General features: G+C 41.0%; 1 protein-coding gene across 1 annotated transcript; it reads left to right on the top strand.

Moving 5' to 3' along the window:
* Window positions 1-382: 382 nt before the first annotated feature.
* On the top strand, window positions 383-4,656 carry LOC100617402 (non-structural maintenance of chromosomes element 3 homolog). Its single transcript, XM_003342008.4, has one exon. The coding sequence runs from the start codon at window positions 3,235-3,237 to the stop codon at window positions 4,264-4,266; it is 1,032 nt and encodes a 343-aa protein (XP_003342056.1). The 5' UTR covers window positions 383-3,234; the 3' UTR covers window positions 4,267-4,656.
* Window positions 4,657-14,511: the final 9,855 nt, after the last annotated feature.

The raw sequence follows: 14,511 nt of genomic DNA, 5'->3' as shown, positions 1-14,511 counted from the left end.
AATTTTCCCAGTTCTGAAGATACTTCCTTCATAGCAGATGCCATGGAAAATCTGGATGCCCAAACAGAGTACATTGTAGCTCAAGAGTCCAGATCTGGTAGCTCAACTAAGATAATTCTCAGGTATATTGTGGATATTGGTAAAGACTCCAGCCAGCAGTGAATCACAGAAGCAATATTACTATTACCTCTTAGATTACCAAAATTATACAACATGAATTGTTCAACAATATTTAGTATTAGTGGTAGCAAGGCTTGCTGGAGGTATAAAAATTTAGCTTGAGATATCTCCCCCCAAAATGAAAATGTCAGCAAATATATAAGCAGGGGACATAGTGCCCCCTCCTCCGGGGCTCAGTCAGATAAGGTTCTAATAATAAGGGTCAAAACTTTCCTTTTTTTTAATTTTTAAATTTTTCCCCCATGGTTACATGATTCTTCTTGTCTCTCTCCCCTCTTCCTTCCTCCTTCCCAGAGTTGACAAGCAATTTCACTAGGTTATACACACATTATCACTCAAATCCTATTTCCGTATTATTCATTTTTGTAATAGAGCAGTCTTTTAAAACCCAAACTCCAAATCCTATCCCCATATAAACAAGTGATAAATCATATGTTTTCTTTGGATTTCTACTCCCACAGTTCTTTCTCTAGATGTGGATAGCATTCCTTCTCATAAGTCCCTCAGAGTTGTCCTGGATCAATGCATTGTTATTAGTAGCAAAGTCTTTCACATTTGATCATCCCGAAATGTTTCATTTCTGTATATAATATTCTCCTGGTTCTGCTTATTTCACTCTGTATCAGTTCATGTAGGTCTTTTCAGTTCATATAGAAGTCAAGCAGTTTATCATCCCTTATAGCACAATAGTATTCCATCACCATCATATACCACAATTTGTTCAGACATTCCCCAATTGATAGACACACCCTCATTTTCCAATTTTTGGCCACCACAAAAAGCATAGCAAAAAATATTTTTGTACAAACAGATCCTCTCATATTTTTTAAAAATCTCTTTGGGATACAAACCTAGTAGTGGTATTGCTGGGTCAAAGGACATGTATTCTTTTATAGTCCTTTGGGCATAATTCCAAATTGGCTTCCAGAATGGTTGGATCAATTCAAAACCCCACGAGAAATGCATTAGTGTCCCAATTTTGCCACATTTCCTCCAACATTTATTATTTTCCTTTATTGCCATATTCACCTATCTGCTAGGAATAAGGTGGTATCTCAGAGTTGTTTTGATTTGCATTTCTCTAATCAGGAGGGATTTAGAACATTTTTTCACAAGATCATTGATTTTTTAAAAACTTTCCATTTTTGAGTCAGGGTGACATTGACTGATTAGATTAAGGGTCTGTGCTTGGTAAGCTTGAGACCCCAAATGTCAGGTTGTTCATGTTTGGGTGAACCACAGTTGATCATGGATTGGGTTGGGATTAAGGATAATTCTCAGGATTTCTCAGGTTTGAGCTTCTGGCAACATTTGCTCTTCTGGAAAGAAAGAACTCAACGTTTTTTTTTAATAAACTGCCATTGCTAAGCTTCTTGTGATTGCAGACCCATGCTGCAGATACAGGAAACCAAGAGCAGGCCATTCATATCAATAGCATGATGTCACAGTCTGCAGTGAAAGGTGCCATAGTGACAGTTCTCAGTTTCACAGGAAGTATACCACTCTGAGTACCAGCAGGATCCCCCCAAACAATTGTGTTATCTTCAGGGTCAGGCTCTACAGGCCTCTGACAATGGCCAGTGCTGTACTTGATTGAGTCACTTGCCACCAAGAAGAGTGTACATTATTTGCTGTGACAGTCCCACACTGCTAGCTGTTTAATGCACAGATTTCAGATGCTCTCTGAGATGGTTTTATTCCCAGGTACTGCCTTTCCTTATTGAGAGTTCCCACAAATCCAGAGAAGGATGCCATGTTTTTAAACAGTTGGGAAGTAAAGTTTTGAATATTTTGAAGGACTTGAACCAAAATCTTCTGACTAACCACCAAAATAACCTGCCAATTATATGATTTCAGAAACAAGTTTATTAAATCAAAGTTGATCTCATCAATACCTTCATTTTACAGATAAGGAAACTGAGGTACAAAAGTGTTGATGATGTACCTAAAGTCATAGGTGGTGGTGGTAGGGTTTTTTTGTTTTGTTTTGTTTTGAATTCCATACCTTCTGCCTTGGAATCAGTACCGTGTGTTGATTCCAAGGCAGAAGAGCAATATGGGTTAGGAAACGGAGGTTAAGTGACTTGCCCAGGATCCCAGAGTCAGGAAGTATCTGAGATCACATTTGAACCCAAGACCTCTAGTCTCTAGGCCTGGTGATCTATACACTTAGACACCTATCTGCCCCCCAAAGTCGCAGGTATTAGAAAGGGGCCTATGACCTCATCAGGACCCCTCTTTTAATGGATGAGGATTTAATTAACTGAGGCACCTTAAGGCTGGAGAACTTCTTTCCCCTCCCTGACCTGAAAAAGCTACTCCTCTTTCACACCAGACCCGGAGACTCTCTCTAGTACCAGTGTGTTTTTCATATGTAAATACTTCCCTAGGTTTCTGTCAAAGAAAGAGGCAGAGACGCCAGAGAAGGAAGAAACCAAAGGCCTAACTAAGTCTGAGTCTGTTCCCAGCTGACCGCCAGGATACAGCCGGCGCAGGTGCGTGCTCCAAGAACGTTTCACTCTGAGAGGTTTCACCAAGGCCCTCTTTACCACGCTTCAGCCTCTTAAATAGGAGGAAATGATTAGAAAACAGAACATGATAAGTAGCGGGTACTCCCGCGAGACACTGCGAAGAAGCCTCGTTTTGGGTTAGGAACGGGGCGGGGGAGGGAGAAAACAAAGGGCCCCGCATCCAGCCTCTTTCTCGTTTTGTTGTTGTTGTTGTTGGGGTTTTTTTTTTTGTTTTTTTTGCCGCCGCTGCTGCTCCGCCCAACACCGCACTTGGCCTGAGACTCTTCTCCGCGAACCCCCTCCTCACCTCACGCAAGAGCGCAGGGGCGTGCACGTTCCCGGGCCTTGCGTGGGCGCGCTGCCAGTCAGGGTCTGCCTGAGAGGGACTGTACAGCTTCTGTCGTCCGTCGGTCGGTCGGTCAGTCCGTGGCTTTCGTGAGTGGGCGTGTTGGCTAGAGGGAGCCAGCGGCCCTGAACGATCCGGCTGTGTCCGGACTGAAAGAGGCCTCTTCTGGCCCCGGGGTTCGTTCCGAGGGGGATCGGCATGTCGCAGAAAAAGAAGGGCCGAGGCCTTCCCCGCGCGAGCACTAGCGGCGGCGGCGGCGGCTACGACGATAGTGGTGCGAGCGGCCCCAGCACCAGCGGCGGGGGAGACGGTCCCAGCGGGAGCCGCGAAACAAGCGGCCCTAGCACCAGTAGCGGGGGCGGTGGCCTTGGCTTCAGCCAGGCTCACGTCGAGGCCCTGGCTCAGGCCTTGGCCCAGGCCGGCCCCTCCCAGGTAGATGACGTCATGGAGGAGGAGGGGTGTGAGGAACCCGGGCCATCTGCTACCCCTCCGATGCCCTCCACTTCTTCCTCTTCCTCTACCTCCTCCCAGGCCCAGAAGAAGCCAGCCAAGCGCACTGAGGCCCAAATCCAGCAGAAGGTGAATGAGCTGGTGCAATTCCTGCTGGTGAAGGACCAGAAAAAAGTGCCCATCCGTCGGGCGGACATGGTGAAGACCGTCCTGCAAGACTACAAGGACATGGCCTCCGTGATCATTGAGCGTGCTGGCCAGACTCTGGAGGAGGTCTTCGGCCTGCAGCTCACAGAGATTGACCGTAAGCACCATGCCTACATCCTCATCAACAAGCTGGAGCGCCTGGAGGGGGATGGTATGAAGGCTGATGAAGGTGTGGCCAAGATGGGGCTCCTCATGGTGATCCTGAGCCTCATCTTCATGAAGGGCAATTCGGCCAGGGAGTCTCTGGTCTGGGATGTCCTCAAGAAGCTCCGGGTTGATCCAGAGAAAAGACATAAGACCTTTGGAGATGTCAAGAAGCTTGTCAAGGATGAGTTTGTTCGCCAGAAATATTTGGAGTATATTCGAGTCCCCCATTCCGAGCCTCCTGAGTATGAATTCCTCTGGGGACCCAGAGCTGCCCATGAGACAAGCAAGATGCAAGTTCTTCGCTTTGTGGCAAAGATTCAGAATCGGGAGCCTTCGAGCTGGGTGTCCCAATACAACGAGGCCCTCCAAGATGAATTGGCATCGGCCTCTGCATCTGCCTCTGCTTCTGCTTCATCTGGCAACTAAACCATCCAGGCCGGTTTTGGGTACCAGCAAACATTTTCCAGACTGGTATCAAGAAAGCAAAAATTTCCCAAGTTTTGATAGGACTTGTGCATATGAACCACGGGCTAAAAACCATTTTACCCTCCAAGGTCCAACATAATTCAACATTTTTTCCCTGTTCTTGTGTTCCTGATCCAGGGACTTTGTGGACAGAATTTAACTACTACTTCCTCTTTCCAGATTGGCTAAAGACTTTCTAACTGAAACTCATTGCTTCAAGGACTTGTCTTCCCTTAACTGTGGGTGAGCTTTCCTATCCTTGAACCCATCCATGGATAGAATTATTCAACTGCCTCAGACATATGCCAAGCCTGTGTTTCCTTTTCAGTTAATAAATTTCATCAGCATTCACTCTGTGTCTGGATGTTCTTATGGGCTGGGCTAGCTTGGGAATTTCTTGGGGAGAATGGAAAAGTCACTATGGGCTTAGGTATAAGGTGGAGGAGTGGTGCTAGGATCTAGAAGTATTTGTTAAGGATATAAAAGATTACCTTTACCTGGGTATGGGAGAGGTAGTGTTGGGGATTATATATCCTGAGAACAAACTCATTGCTGCTCTCCTAGTGCCTATGATTGTTGGCACTGGCCCCCCTAAATTCTGTAAATTATGGAAAAAGCCATGATTGCTCAACCTTGGTTACAATTCTCTTGCCTTTCCTTTAGTTTCTGATGTGATGAGTGCATTTTTTCCCCTGGAAATAGATTAAAAATGGAGATCACTATTGCTTACGTGCAAAAGACCATATTGAACCTAATATAGTCAACAGGCACTTACGCATATCTAAGTATAGATATGTAAGCATATCTATATATTTGTTACATCCATATCCCTATCTATATCCATATGTAAGAATGGATAGCACTTAGGCACAGTGGCCAGAACAGTATCGGTGAAGACACATGCAAGTGTGCACAATGGGTACTTGGGGAGCTGCTCTGACTCCCCTTTTCCCAGCACCCACATTTTTGTGTGCCCCACCCCTTTGTCCAGCTACCCAAAGCAAGGACTTTTTGAATTCTCTGGTAATCTGGGGCTCACAGACAGCTTGAATTTGTTCTCTGGGCACTTGAACACAGAAAAGATTTGCCAGCAAGGGCTAGAATATCTGAGGTACTAAGTATATTAAATACAGTCACCACCAAAGGAATGGGTGTAACAAAGGATGGAGGGAAGAGAAAATTTTTCTCCATTCTTCATGACTAATCATAACTTAGCTTCTGCTGAAGTTTTCAGATCCCTAAAGCTGGAAGAAGCCTGAGAAATTATCTCATCCAATCTTATAACTATATAAATATAGAAACTAAGAACTAGAGAGAGAATTTGTCCAACATAATACAGTTAAGGACTAGGAATAGAACTTAGAATGTCTTGACTAAAAAACCAGGATTCTTTCTGCTAATCCTAAATACCATGAGAACAGGCCTCATACCTGTCCCTTCTTTTCCCACTACAACTACCCTAATCCATGTCTTCATTTCCTTGTGGATGGATTATAATAAAACACCTGACTGGCCTCCCTAGCTCCAATCTTTCCCTATTATAAACTATCCTGCTTGCCTTTACCAGACAAAAATACCATAGAACTGGAAAGGATATTTGAGATCATCTAGTCCAATTTCTTTTACAAAAGAGAAAAAGAACCAGAGAAATTAAAAACTTGTCCAAAGGTAAATGAGTACTAAGATTTGAACCCTTATCCTATAACTCCAAGTCCAATGTTCTTTCACTGTAACATACAGTATACGGTAGGAAATGGAATGCTCAGTTTTAAAGCCATAAAGACCATGTGGACAAGTTGCTCCCTGAAGACTAGAATTTAAGAGAAAGGTTGTGATCTACACTGATGGAGGAATTTACCACACCAACAAAATAACAATCCCAGCACATGTTGATAGTATTTTTGTTGTGCTTTATTTAAAAAAAAAATACAATGGGTTCCTATAGTCTTACATTAGACTCCAAATTTGTTTGGCTTTCAAGCTCTTTAGAAACTTTTAGTCAACATTCCCCATTTTAACTATCCCAGTGCAGTGGTAAGGCAAAGACAAAAATAGTTTTATAGCTAAGGAAATGAAGCCCATATTAAAGTAAGGGGTCTAGGTATAGTCATTGAGACCTTCCTCAAAGCAGCCACCCTACCTTAAAAGAGAATGTCTAGATTCTCACAGGCAGGCATTCCTAGATGCTTTGCTTAAAGGGAAACATCATTCAGTGAAAACTATAGGAATAAAAACACAAAGTGAATTTCAATTTATTTCTCCAGAAAGGGAAAGAAGCCAGGAACTAAAAACCTTGCAGTGATTCTGAATACTGAAAGAGAGAATAAACTTAGAGGAAATTAGCAGTAGCTTCCTTCAGTGCTAGCCAAGATGGCATTTTGTTCCATGGAGCATACTTGTTACCCACAGAGCTGCTTCAATTGTATGGCAAAAATGATGCATTGTATATCATAGAGAGTTGTATATGATTTTTATCAGAGCTATAGAAGTGCTGGTGCCCATGGTTACAGGCAGTGTTAGGCAAAAGTGGAAAAAGGCCTAGACTCCAGGAATAGAAATGGAGAAAATTAGGTTTGTTTCTCAGTTTGGAACCTGCCTTTGTCTACCCAAACCATCTTGGTGCAAGGAACTCATAATCAGGAAACCAAGTCCTAAACATCTGAGAAGTTAAGCAGCAAACAATGCAAAAGAACAAGGTGAGTATACTTCCTTTCAGAGGACCAGTGTTAGTTTTTACCCACTCCCCAATTCCTTTTTTACTTTCCCAATTTAATTCCACCATTTCTCCCATTTTACCCCCCATCATCCATCCCCCAGCATACATCATTATAATAAAGCAACGTAATTCTACAATATAGGCTTTAAATGAGAAAGAATATCAACTTTGTGTAATTTTAATAAAATTTGTATTATCCAGCCTGGATTTAATTGTGGGAAGGTAGTGCCAAGGAGAGAAGAACTCAACCCAAAACTCAAGAGAAAAACAATTTCAAACAAGCATATATACTGATGTCAAGGAACAAAAAGGTTAAGTGTTTCAATTAGTATTCCCAAATAGCACTGTCATATAATGTAGTTAAGACACCCACTCTAAAATTGATCTTTGTTGTTGGAGGAATCATTTAGATTATTCTTGCCCAGAAAGTTCAAGAAGAGAGAGGGTGAGTGAATTTTTTTTCCACTAAAAGGGGGAAAGATAATTCTAGATGAATTATAAACAGTTTGTTATCTAAGATCTTAGTATTTCTTCATAGGACTAGGAACTAGTTATCCTGGATTCTGTTCCTGGCTCTGCCATGGAATTACCATGTGGCATTGGACTGACTCAATTAACTTTTCCCTTCTATACTTTATCCATCTGTATGGGTATAGCACCAACTTCAAAGGGGTCTAAGTCTTAATTAACTACTGTTTGTGAAGTGCCCAGCGATCCTTGGATGAAAGAAAGAAACCCCTGCAAATATTCTGAGGATATATGGCAGCAGGTGGAAATTATTACTATTAAATGTGACTCTTGATCTCAGAAACCGTTTTTGCAAACTATCCCTTTGGGGCATAAGAAATGTCAAGTTGGTAAGAAGGAATACATGTGGCCAATGTTCCTTTTAAAAGTTGTGCACAGATGGCCAAGTTCTATGAGCAGACAGTTGTGTTCTTTGAGTCATAAATTATAAAGACTAAAGAATATGAGCAAGATAGAAGTAGTAGTTTATGGGAAGGCCCAGCCATTTTGCAAGTTTGTTTCCTCTAATCTTGCCCCAACTCCCAGTATGCAGACCCCCTGGACTGATAGAGCCCACAAAGTAAAGGGCACAGACCTAAGATCACATGTCCATGCTTAGGTCCTACATTTTTCTGGTTCCTAGCCTAGAGAAGTAGAGAAGCCAAATGACTCAGTGAACCATAGCACAGAGCCCAAAAGAACAAACAAAAAAGCAGGAAGCAGAGGGACTATAGAATAAAGAGTCCAAAAAACATTTCCTGGGTCATCTAGGGGAAGAACAATATAATACAAACCAACAGCACTTCTAACAGGGATCAGTTTAGGGGCAACCAAACTCATCTATGGGCCCTTGGCAGCTTGGTGACCCAAGGGCATAAAAAATCCCATCCATGAGGGGTCCGGATCCCTCAAGCTAGATATAGATCTGAAGACCACCCAAATCACAACACTGCCTTGTTCTATGAAACCTAACTGCCGTCAGGCCCTTGTCATACCTTGCTATGTGAGGGCTAAGTAAATCTCCTTTTGTTAACTGTTCAGTGACTTAAGAGTATTCCATTTTCTTTCCAAATTAAATCTGAACTAACCGGAGTACTGGTGTCAGTCTCACCTCTAATGAGATTCCTCTGAATGTAAATCCATTCTTTGGTTTGTTTATTTTTTGTTTGTTTTTATTCTTATTTTCTTCTTCACTGAGCAGGGGTTCTCAATCATTTTTTGTGTCATGGACCCCTTGGGAGTATGGTGAAACCTGTGGACCTCTTTTCAAGATAATGTTTTTAAATGTAATATCCATAATATTATAATATATGTCATATTATATAGATAAGATATATAATCTATTATATAAGTAATATATAAAGTATAAAATAAAATATATAGGAATGCAAAGGAAAGCAATTATATTAAAATATAATTATCAATATATATATATATATGTATTTTAAAATTTATTGATCTCAGACTAAGAATTCCTAGAATGGGACCCAGATAGCCCCACTTCTCTGACAGGGGTCATCCACTGAGTATGCTAGGAGTTGGGCCCCTCTGCTAACAGGTACCTGGGAGTTGTAAGGTAGAGAAGGGTGGATGCTGGAGTTACAGACTATACTTGGCTTAGGGCAGAGAAGCATTATCTCTGCATGGGAAAATTGCACAGCACTGACTACCTCCTGGGCAGCTAGCTATATAGCTCAGTGGATAGAGGGCTGGGCCTGGAGTCAGGAAGGCTCTGAGTTCAAATCTGACTTCAGATACTTACTAGCTGTATGACCCTGGGCAAGGGACAACTCTCTTGGCTTCAGTTTCCTCATCTGTAAAATGGGCCAGAGAAGGAAATGGCAAACCACTCCAGTATCTTTGCCAAGAAAACCCCAAATGGGATCATAAAAATTCAGACAACAAAAACTACCTCCTACTTTCTGCCAAGGGCTGAGAGGCCAAGGGAGGAAGCCCAGCTAGAAGTCACAGTGAAGCTGGCAGGATCCTAGAGAGAAGCTTTGGAGGGTTAACCATGTAGACAAAAACATGTCTAACAGCTTCTGAGGGAACATTGCATGTGAGTAACCAGCCCCTCTTTCACAAATGCTACTGTGTAGATTTTCTTGAAATGGAAACTCCCTCAAATCAAGAACTTTCTTAAAAGAATAATCCCATGAGATATTTATTCATTTCCAGCACTTCTTCCTTAAACCAGTGTAATTAGCAGTTTTCCTAGTGTAACTCAACCTAGGCAAATAGGCACAACTGAGATATTTTCAAGGATCCTTTAACCAAATTTTTAGAAAAAGAGAATCTTTAGGCTTCTCTATGTATCATCTATAAGCTGGGATGAGTAATGATGAGGCTAACATTTATCCTGTTTAAAGGATCTTGTGTATTTTGGAGATATTGTTCTGTATGCAAGTAGGGGGAAATATTTAAAAGAATTATCTGAGTGTTAAAAGATAAGCAGGATGAAGAGGCAGTCAGGGACAGCAGGTCACAGGTGGGATACTGAAATGACCCCACATTTTCCAAGTCTAAATATCGGCTTTCCTTGTAAATCTGTATCTTTTCTGTGTATTTCATCCCACTTTCTCCTACTTAGGGAGAAAATAACAGCACTTGATTTGCAAATGACTTGAGCTAGCAAATGCTACCCTTTACCTAACTATTCTCATTGCTGCAAATAAGCCTGGATTAACATTTAAAGTCATCAAAGAACTTTAGAGCTGCTAGACCAAATACATATTCCCAGAATTCATAACTATGCTTGGTACTTCAATTAAAAAAAAAAAGATGGCTAAATGCCTAAATGCTAGTAAAGCAACAAACTCCCCTACCATTGGAAAAAAGCCAAAGCCTTTGCAGTTTTTAAAACCAACAAAACATCAGATGACACAAAAAGTCAGTGGCCTATTTCAATACTTAGATTTGCACATAAATTTAAGGAGATAATAGAATATGGCTCATTGACACTCCCTGCTTCCAAAAGAACAAGCTGGCTTTTGAAAACAGTAGTGTACCACTGACAAAGCTACATTATTTAATCTTGAAAAGAAATTTGTTATAAGACAGAAACTAGTTAGGTCTTTTTTTGTCATGTGGTGGAATAAACCCTGGACTTGTTGTCCCAAGATCTAGGTTAAGTCTCTTCTCTGCCATTAACTGGTTGTATGATTCTGAGCAAGTAGCTTTTCTGGGCCTAAAATAATTTTTCTGCAAAATGAATCTACTGGACGAGATAATCTCCATGGTCATTTCTAGCTCTACCCTTTTATGGTTCTCTATGCCCACTAATTATTTGGATTCTCTTGAGCCAAAACCTCAATAATGTTCCTAATAAAACTCTCTCAGCCTTCCAGTTTGCTTCTACAAGATATTCAGGTTTTTATGGATTACCTGAACTGGTAAGTGAAGGGATTTCTTCATTTCTATTTGCAGCTAGGGCTTCAAAGAATTATTTTAGAGTGAATTTCTGGTTCAACAATTATTTTTAATTTTTAATTCATCATAAGATCATCAGTTTAGAGCTGTAAAAGTTCTTAGAGATCATCTACTCTACTGATGAAGAAACTAAGGTTCAGAGAGATTTGCACAAAATTACACATCCAATTAATTTCAAAGGAAAGATTCAAATTTAGATCCTTTGCTTATCCCTCCCTCAGAAGTGAGTGTCTATATCAGAGTATTCTAATTCATTGTATAGTTGCTGCTGTCAAACCAATGGTCCAAAAGCTATATACCAGTGATCACCCTGACCCCTACAACTGTTACATTTCACTCCTCCACAGGGTTTTCCAGTGTCCTTGTTGGGGTGTCTAGTCTCTGTGGTTGCCTGTAGGCCCCACCAAAGGTGTTCTCCCAATTTTAGGGGGTCTTTTACACTTCAGTTCTAGTTTTTACAAAAGAATATTCACTTCTATACCTGGGAATATAATAATCCTCCCACCCCAATACTTCTTACTGGTGGGGATGGGACAGGGAAAGGAGATTAGGTTCATGATTTAGCTCAGTTTTCACACAGCACAGTCCCACCAAGAACCAAGTCTAAAACTTCTCCCTGGGCTTAAGTCCCAGGCATCCTGCTTTCTGGGATCCCTTGGTAGTTTGGTTGTCTGTATTTCCAGTCTAGAATCCAGTCTCCAAAGTCACCATGGCTTGAGCTTCCAGGTTTAATGGAGATTCTACCTCCTGAGGACAGACAGAATGAACCAAAACAAAACCTCATCCCCAAGGCATTCTCAGGGACACAGTAAAAGAAGAAGGAAGAAAAGGTAATCCTTTTCCCTAACCCAGTTAGTTAACAACATAACCTTCACATTCTCTAGATACTATGGGAAAGAAAAAGAAAGAGAGAGAGAGAGAGAGAGAGAGAGAGAGAGAGAGAGAGAGAGAGAGAGAGAGAGAGAGAGAGAGAGAGAGAGAAGAAGAAGAAGAAGAGAGAGAGAGAGAGAGAGAGAGAGAGAGAGAGAGAGAGAGAGAGAGAGAGAGAGAGAGAAGGAAGGAAGGAAGGAAGGAAGGAAGGAAGGAAGGAAGGAAGGAAGGAAGGAAGGAAGGAAGGAAGGAAGGAAGGACGAGTTAATTAGTATTTGTCAAGCACCTACTATGTGCTAAACAGTTTTTACAAATATTTCTCATCTGATCTTCACAACAACCTATTATTATCTGCATTTTACAGTTGAAGGAACTGAGAAAGGCAGAGATTAAGTGACTTGCCCAGGATCACATAGGTGGTAAGTATCTAAGGCTGGATTTGAACTCAGGTTTTCCTCATTCCAATCCCAGTAACCATTGTCTCTTGGCTACTTCATCATATGTGATGCCCTAATGATACTACTTCACAGTTTTAGTGATCATATAGATTTTGTTATAATTATGTGAACAATTTTATCATAAACTCCCCCATAATGCTATGGATTTTTAAAATTTTAATTTCAAGGGCATAGCACAGCTAAAATAATCTCCAATATCTTTTTCAGGGCCATCCCTTAATAAGTTCAATTCAAACAATGAGTCAGTAGGGTACAAGTAACAATTCACTGATAGTTCTTCATTTTTAATCAGCTTGAGAGCAGAACTTTTCCTAAGGGCAGGTTCGATTGCCTTACTTGAATTCTTCAAAGGAAGACTACATGACCACTTATTGGGAATGTTGTAGTGTTAAGTCCTATGCAAGGGCAGGTTGAATTAGAGGGCCTCAAATATTCTGTAAAAAATTGTTGACAACAAAACTTTTTAAGCTACAAAGTTTGGTGGCTAGTATAAACTTTGAAGAGTGTTATTTCCTAAGTTTTTTTTTTCTTTAAATATGGGTTTATTTTTCTTTTAGATATTTTATTTTCCCAATTATAAGTAATAGTAATTTTAAGTTATATTATGAGATTTCAGAAATTATGAGATCCAAATTCTTTCTCCCTTCCTTCCCCTGCCCTCCCAAAGATGGTACGTAATCTGTTCTGTGTTGTACATGTATAATCACACAAAACGTACTTCTATATTGGTCATTGTTATAAGACAATACTCATATAAAACCAAAACTCCAAAATGAAAACAAAAATAAATTAATGCAAAAAATAGTATGCTTCAACTTACATTTAGACTCCAACAGCTCTTTCTCTGGAGTGGATAGCATTCTTTGTCATAAATCCTTTAGAATTGTCCTGAATCATCTCCTTGCCAAGAATAGCTAAGTCTTTCACAATTGATCATTATACAATATTGCTGTTATTGCATATAATGTTTGCCTGGTTCTGCTTATTTCGCTTTGCATCAGTTCATGTAAGTTTTTCCATCTTTTTCTGAAATCATCTTGTTCATCACTTCTTCCAGCTAAATAGTAATCCATCACCATCATATACCACAGTCTGTTCAGCCATTCCCAAACTGATGGACATCCCTTCCATTTCTAATTGTTTGCCTCCACAAAAAGCTGCTATAAATATTTTTGTACAAGTAGGTCTTTCCCCCTTTTTTATGGTCTCTTTGGGATACAAATGAGTAGAAGCATGCCAGGATCAAAGGGTATGAACAGTTTTATAGCCCTTAGGGCATAGCCTGAGCTTATTTATTAACAGCAGCAGCAGGTATGCATTAGATCCCCCCCCCGCCCCCCCCCCGCCCCCCCTGCCCCCCCAAATAACCCCAGAGTGATACGCTGAGTAGTTACACAAAGAACCCCAAAGTCAATAATAAAGCGGTGACTGCTCAGTGAGGAGGCATGATGGGAAAGAAGGGTAAACACTACTATGGACCTTAGCATCCATTACTTCTACAAGAGACATTTAAAGTAGAGGACCGATATATCTGGGTCATCCCTTTTTCATCTGGATGGCTGTGATCTAAGAATCAGCCGAATATCAGACTTAGCAATCACACTAGTCCACATTCGAGTAGTTACAAGTCACGTGGTACGGGGCTCTTAATTATAAACCTATTCAGAAGAGCAGCGAGTTAAAAATCGACTCTTCCAACACCACGTGGGCTGCCACGTGGCTTCAAACTCCGGCCATATTTGAAGTAACACAGCTTCCCCCGGCGCGATTGTTCTCTCGTGTACCAAATGATTAGATATCTCTTTCCTTAACTCCTAATAGCTGCGCTGTATTTTCTCTACTGTGTGTGTTCCGGTATGAAACCAGGAATCACAGAATATTAGAGCTTGATGGAAACTTGGAGACTGTCCAATTCATCTCCATCTCTCATCACAGGTTTTATAAGCGTCTGGATTCATTAGAATTGACTATAGATTTTCCTCATCGCAATGTTAAAAATGAAAATTCTAGTCTTGCCCTTGTTTCTTTCTTAGGGATATGAAATCCTGACTTTTGGTCTATTAATCTTTGCTTAAGGGTCAAGCAGAGGATGTGGCTTTTGAGGCTACTTCCTCAAAGGACTCTCTTCTTTTTTGCTCCTGTAATCATCAGGTCATTGGAGCAGTTAGGTAACCTACATAGCAGATAAAGAGCCGGACCTGAAGTCTGAAAGACTTGAGTTCAAAT

The sequence above is a fragment of the Monodelphis domestica genome, chromosome 5 (assembly GCF_027887165.1).
Source record: "Monodelphis domestica isolate mMonDom1 chromosome 5, mMonDom1.pri, whole genome shotgun sequence".
In the NCBI taxonomy this organism is placed as follows: domain Eukaryota; kingdom Metazoa; phylum Chordata; class Mammalia; order Didelphimorphia; family Didelphidae; genus Monodelphis; species Monodelphis domestica.
The sequence above is the reverse complement of the archived record's forward strand: the minus strand, read 5'-3'. Positions and strand labels throughout refer to the sequence as shown.